This window comes from Pinus tabuliformis, chromosome J, assembly GCF_031772625.1.
Source record: "Pinus tabuliformis cultivar Carrire ecotype Pingquan chromosome J, CPIR1, whole genome shotgun sequence".
Lineage (NCBI taxonomy): Eukaryota > Viridiplantae > Streptophyta > Pinopsida > Pinales > Pinaceae > Pinus > Pinus tabuliformis.
In genome coordinates this window covers 605,174,045-605,179,895 of record NC_142295.1, presented here as the reverse complement: position 1 = coordinate 605,179,895, position 5,851 = coordinate 605,174,045, and the positions used below count along the sequence as shown (strand labels likewise).

Sequence of the window (5,851 nt, the reverse complement as noted above, 5' to 3'; positions counted from 1 at the left end):
TTTGATGTTTCTTGATCCTTTTCTTCCTCCTCTTCATACTCTATGTAAAATAATTTCTTCTCATCACACTTATGACCTTTAATGTATTTGTTATCACAATTGTAACAAAGCCCTTTTGCTATTTTCTCTTCCAATTGTTGTGGTGTCAACCTTGTAGGTTGTGGAAGGCTAGGAGAAACAACACTTCCATATTTATAGTTGTGAGAGGTAGACTTCCGTGTTGCCATAATTTTTCTTTCCACTTTTCTTGCCAACTTGAATGCCTTTTCCAATGAATCAGGTTCCCAAAGACGAACCTCATGTTGATTGTTATCCTTTAAAGTCCCTATGGAGACATCAATTCTCTCATTCTTTGGAATATCATTTTCCCTTATATTCAATTTTTGAAAGTCCTCAATGTGCTCTACCATTGAACACTTTTGTTTGAGATTTATCAATTGGCTAAAGAAGGTGTTTATCTTTGTATCATCATGATGTGCTATCAATTCTTCCGTGAAAATTGACCATGTAAGATGTGGTTTATGAGAACAAATCCCTTTCTACCATAAAAATTGATTCGGTTCTAAATAATTAGATGCAATACATACCTTTTGTAACAGTGGTACACCATGTAGATCAAAATATTTCTCCATTTGTAGTATCCAATTTATCAGATCCTTGCCATCAAACTTCATCATCTCACTTTTTCTTGATTTTAGGAGCTCGATCTTGAAACGATTGTAACTCTGTAATTTCAGATCTCCAAGTTTTGACATTTCGTCCTGCAGTATCCCTCTAAGTCCTTTTTCTAACCCAAAAATTTTGATCAAGATTGGATTCTGCAAAGAAGTGTTATGTCAAATCTCCCACGATGACCTGATTATAGACTGGTTCAGTAGAGCGACCCTGTATGAAGTGCCACGTGTCACTGTTTCAACCTTAGGACCTGAAACTGATACACAGAAAATTACAATCCGTCCTTTTTCTGTAACTTCTTACGAAATTTCAATTTGATGTTCAAAGAGAAATTTATGACGATTTTCCCAAGGTCACCTATTTAGGATGTAATTTGGGAGTCTACAGAAACCTTAAATGTCTTGCACTGTATCTCCGAAAATGTAGCCAAACAAGATCTGAAATTTGGGCCCGAGCATCACCAAACTTGCGGATCAAATGGGTCTTAATTTCAGAGTCTGAAACTTCGCAGAAAAACAAGTATAGCGAAAATTCTACGATGCCCTGTATGAGATGGAATTATGGAGTTTTCAAAAACCCTAATTTCCTCAGATCATATCTTTGAAAATATAGCGAGAGAAGATCTGAAATTTGGGTTCGAGGTTCAAAATGATTTTGGATCAAATGGGTTTTTGTTGTAGCTTCTAAAATTTCGTAGCGAAAATTCCACGATGACCTGTTTGGAGCAACAAAACCCTAGAATCCAAAGCTCTGATACCAAATGTTATGAAACTAGCTCACAAAAAGATAGAAAAAATAGATAAATGCCTTAAAAATAAGCCTCTTCGAGGGGGAAACCTCCTTTGCATTACACAAATGAACAATTCTTGGATGATACAAATGACAAGACCTCCTTTCTTTATATAGGAGTCTAAGGGGTCATAATATAATCAGAGCCGACATAACAATAATAATGTAAGGACACAACAATAACAATAGCGGGCTTCTATAGGCAACAATAATTACAATATGGGTACTACATGGGCACAACAATATAATTAGGGTGTTTCACTAATAATAATAAGGGGTTACACTAGTAGTATAGAGACCTAACACAAAGTTAAAGCCACAGTCCCGTACAAAATCCTTTTGGCTGAAACATGTACTTTTCCATTGGAGGCAACAACAATAACCAAGCTAATAATATATTTAAAGAAGGCTAAAAGCATGGATAACCAATGTTGGCCCAAGATAGCCATAGAAGAGGAATTAGATCGTAGGAAGAAAACTTGGATGAAGCAAAACAAAAAGTGGTCCAGTAAGTGGAATATCAAGCTGCATGGATGTCTTAACATCAACAAAGAAATAAAAGAAATTGTGATGGAAAAATTTAGGACCGCCATGTAGATCAATCACAATGGATGCAAAAAAACATATTACATCAAAGAGTTCAATCCAACTTGTGACCATGGTGAAAAAACATATTTAGGGGCAGCTATTAAAGGAAAAACAAGGGTGCTACTGGCACCGTTGAGGACAAGGTCACATCACCTTAGAAGTTAGATGTGAGACTCATAGGTGGAAGATTCTCAAGGAAGTTTTGCATTTTCTGCGATAAGGGTGTGGTGGAGACAGAATGATACTTTGTCATGGAATGTGCAACTTATGAGGATATCCACATTCAATTAAAAAACAATCTAAAGGTTGACAACATGCACCATCTATTTGAGGAAGATAAGATCAATCAAATTGCTAGCCTTCTAGTCAAGACTCATAACAGAAAAATCGACATCATTAAAATTGATCATTCATTCATTCATTTCATTTCAGGATAGTTTTTTAAATTAAAATGTCGAAAAATTTGAAAACGTCACAACTATAACATCCTAAACGAGTTTTTACTTTACGCCTGTATTCTTCTTATTTTTTTAAGAACTAAATGTGAGTATTCGCATGTACTCCGTGTTATTCAATAAGTTCTCGGAATGTATACTATTTTCTATGCCCGAGCCGAGATATCAATTTAGGGCGCGAGGAGCGAAGTCCATGAGGCCATGATTTTGAATCACAACCGCACCCTCCGTCTACATGGATGACCCATTATCGCTCAATAGCTATTTGCATTTACAATGGCAGGACGTTGTACGGATGATTTCTTTCTCTTTAATTGAGGTAAGCAGCCCAATCCTTCAGTATGGCAATGTAAATATTTGAAGTTCAAAATTAGTGAATACAAATTCAAATTGCGGCATTGCAATACATTGCATTTTGTGTTACAGACGCCCACTCAATGAAGGTCCACCACCGATTTTGTGTATTTTTGGAATAGAATGTAAAGCGAATCAAACCATTACCATTTCTGCAAGTTCAAATAAATTAAAAAAATGGCAGTTCATCACCATTTCACCTCATCCATTTCTTCTTTGCTGTTTTCTCGTTGCACTCAACAAACGTGCTGCGACACTGCTTCCGTCCGCTGTATTGGGTCTCTCTCCTTTAGTTACTGCAGAAATGGAATAATAAAGAACTGCAGAGTTTGTAGGTGTAGGTGCAGAATTCTGAGTAGCCTTGTTTCCCACCTCGAGATTGAAAGAAGATCATTCTCCGCAGAGCCCAAAAGAAAAAAGTTCAATGAAACTCTTATGGAATCCCAACATTCGGACACAAATGGATTTGGAAAGCTGACAGAAATGCACTCCTGCTCCTCCACTGTCTCATCATCCCATAAAGACCAAGCTGAGGAAATTTTTCTCTCCCAAGTCTCTTCACTAGAGGATTCTTCCCCCCTAAATAATCTGTCAGGGGATTTGGAATTGGAAGAAGCTTCTTACAATAAACTGTTATTTAAACTGTATAGATCAGGTAGACTGGCAGAAGCTTTTAATCTTCTTCATCAAATGGTAGAAAAGCATCAGATTCCCAATGCTATAACTTGCAGCAAACTTATTGCTACCCTATGCAGAGCGGGCAGAACAAATAAAGCCAGCAAGGTATTGGATATGCTGATTATATCTGGGGGTGTTCCTGATCTTATAGCATATAATGTCTTGATTAATGGATTAAGCAAAAAGGGCCAGATGGAACGTGCAATGCAGTATTTTAATGAGATGCAGGTAAATGGGTGCCTTCCTGACGTAGTTACATATAATACAGTGTTGAAAGGTCTCTGCCATCAAGGTAAGTTGCGCCTCTCTTTGGAGGTTCTCAATCAACAGTTACAGAATGGCTGCCTGCCTAATATTGTTACTTATAATATATTGGTGGAAGCAACCTGTAAGGATAGTGGAGTGGATGAGGCTACAAGATTCTTGGATGAGATGGCAAGTATGGGCTGGGTTCCTAATGTGGTAACATACAACATTCTGATCAACGGGTTCTCTAAAGAAAATAGATTGGACGAAGCAATAGGATTTCTTAATGATATGCCATCAAAGGGGTGCCATCCCAATGTTGTTAGTTACAACACTCTTTTGCAGGGTCTATGCAATGCCAGGAGATGGGAGGATGCAGAACAGCTCTTATATGACATGGGCCAGAGAGGATGTTCTGCTAACGTTGTCACTTACAACATCCTCATCAATTTCCTTTGCCAAGAAGGGTACTTGACTGCGGCAATCGGTGTTTTGCAGGAGATGGTGGTAAAGGGGTGCAAACCCAATTCATTGACCTACCACCCAATAATCAATAGGTTCTGTAAAGATGGAAAGATGGATGATGCAATTGAGTGCGTCTATGAGATGGTTTCCAAAGGTTGTTTTCCTGACATGGTTACCTTTAGTACTTTGACAACAGGTCTCTGCAAGGATGGGAAGGTGGACCAAGCTGTAGATATCCTTAACTGCCTAGGACATCAGGGTTTTCCACCTCTACTCTTGGCTTACAATACAGTGCTCGAATGGATCTCAAGGAATGGCCATTTAAAGAAGGCATTTGAGGTTCTAGATGCTTTGATCAGGAAAGGCCTTACTCCCGATGCTACTACTTATGCATTAATGGTAGAGAGTCTCTGCAGAGAAGGATTGGTGGACGATGCACTGGAGCTGCTGCGTTTTATGGAAAATAAATCATATAAGCTTAATGTGGCAACTTACAATGCCTTGATTCTTGGCTTATGTAAGGCACACAGTACACATCTGGCTATTGACGTCTTGGGTAATATGGTGGGAAAAGGGTGTAAACCCAATGAAACTACTTACATCACACTGCTCAAGGGTATAGCCTATGAAGGCAAGGCGAATCAGGCTATGGGGCTGCTGAATGAGTTGGTTGCTAGAGGAGTTGTTACTCGTAGTTCTATCCAATGGACAACACTGCAAACTGCTGTATGGGTAGAATAGTTGTCTTTCAGGGTCCTTTCATAGGGTATAAACATGACCTGCTTCTACAGGGTTCATAAAACAAGCATAAAATTGCTCGTAAAATACTAAGATGTTTTCCAAGAGCTTTCAAGTTGAGTATACTTTGACATGTCTATGTTATGTGACCTGGGTTAAGATTCACAAGAGAAGGCATTGTAAAGTGAACTCTGCAGAGTGGGTTTGGCTGGAAAGATCTGTTATTCTCAAATTCATCGCTGGAAAGCAGTGACAACCAGAATTGCCAAGATGAAATGTTTGCTGGGTAAGCAGTTGGTAAAGTGGTGGGCTAATTTATGGTTTAAGATACGTAATAATGAACTCCATGTGCAAAACATGAATTCAGATTCATAGAGAAAATTTCAAGCAAGGCTCACAGGAAACCCTTTCTATTTCAATTCCAACTCATAGTAGAAAGAAAAAATATAACAATGCTTATGTAGCTGTCAAAAAATGCATTACTCCTAGGAGAGTTTGAAAACATTTGGAACATTTAATGTTCACATATTTAATAGTTTTTGGCATCCTCTAAAGGGAAACCCATTCTGTAAAGGCTTCGAATTGCTTTTTCCGTAAAATATTTTGGTATTTTTCTATATTAGGGAAACGCAAAATCTGCTTTCAGATTGAAAATTTTATTATTTCAAATTGAGAAGCAGCGTCTTCTGAAATAAGCAAAGCTTTTTGCTTATGCAAAGAAATATAGTACGCATGTCAGGCAGAAAAATGTTTCATTTTATGAGGGATAATAATAAATATGTATGCTCGGGAATAATGTTCTATCTGTCTCATTCTTCTAGGATTATGTTAGCATTGTTTGTTTTTCCGTGTAATTTTCTGGC

The 5,851-nt window shown here is 37.9% G+C and overlaps 1 protein-coding gene across 2 annotated transcripts; it reads left to right on the top strand.

Moving 5' to 3' along the window:
* Positions 1–2,592: 2,592 nt before the first annotated feature.
* On the top strand, positions 2,593–5,605 carry LOC149228419 (uncharacterized). Of its 2 annotated transcripts, none has more exons than XM_089378196.1 (2): positions 2,593–2,826; positions 3,155–5,605. In XM_089378196.1, the coding sequence occupies exon 2, from the start codon at positions 3,297–3,299 to the stop codon at positions 4,989–4,991; it is 1,695 nt and encodes a 564-aa protein (XP_089234322.1). In that variant the 5' UTR covers positions 2,593–2,826; positions 3,155–3,296; the 3' UTR covers positions 4,992–5,605. The 2 variants fall into 2 exon arrangements, with proteins under 2 accessions (XP_089234322.1, XP_089234321.1); XM_089378195.1 differs by having other exon boundaries at positions 2,934–5,605.
* Positions 5,606–5,851: the final 246 nt, after the last annotated feature.

Excerpts from the sequence above, each read along its gene's own strand:
- LOC149228419 (XM_089378195.1), top strand. The coding sequence starts at position 3,039 with ATGGCAGTTCATCACCATTTCACCTCATCCATTTCTTCTTTGCTGTTT.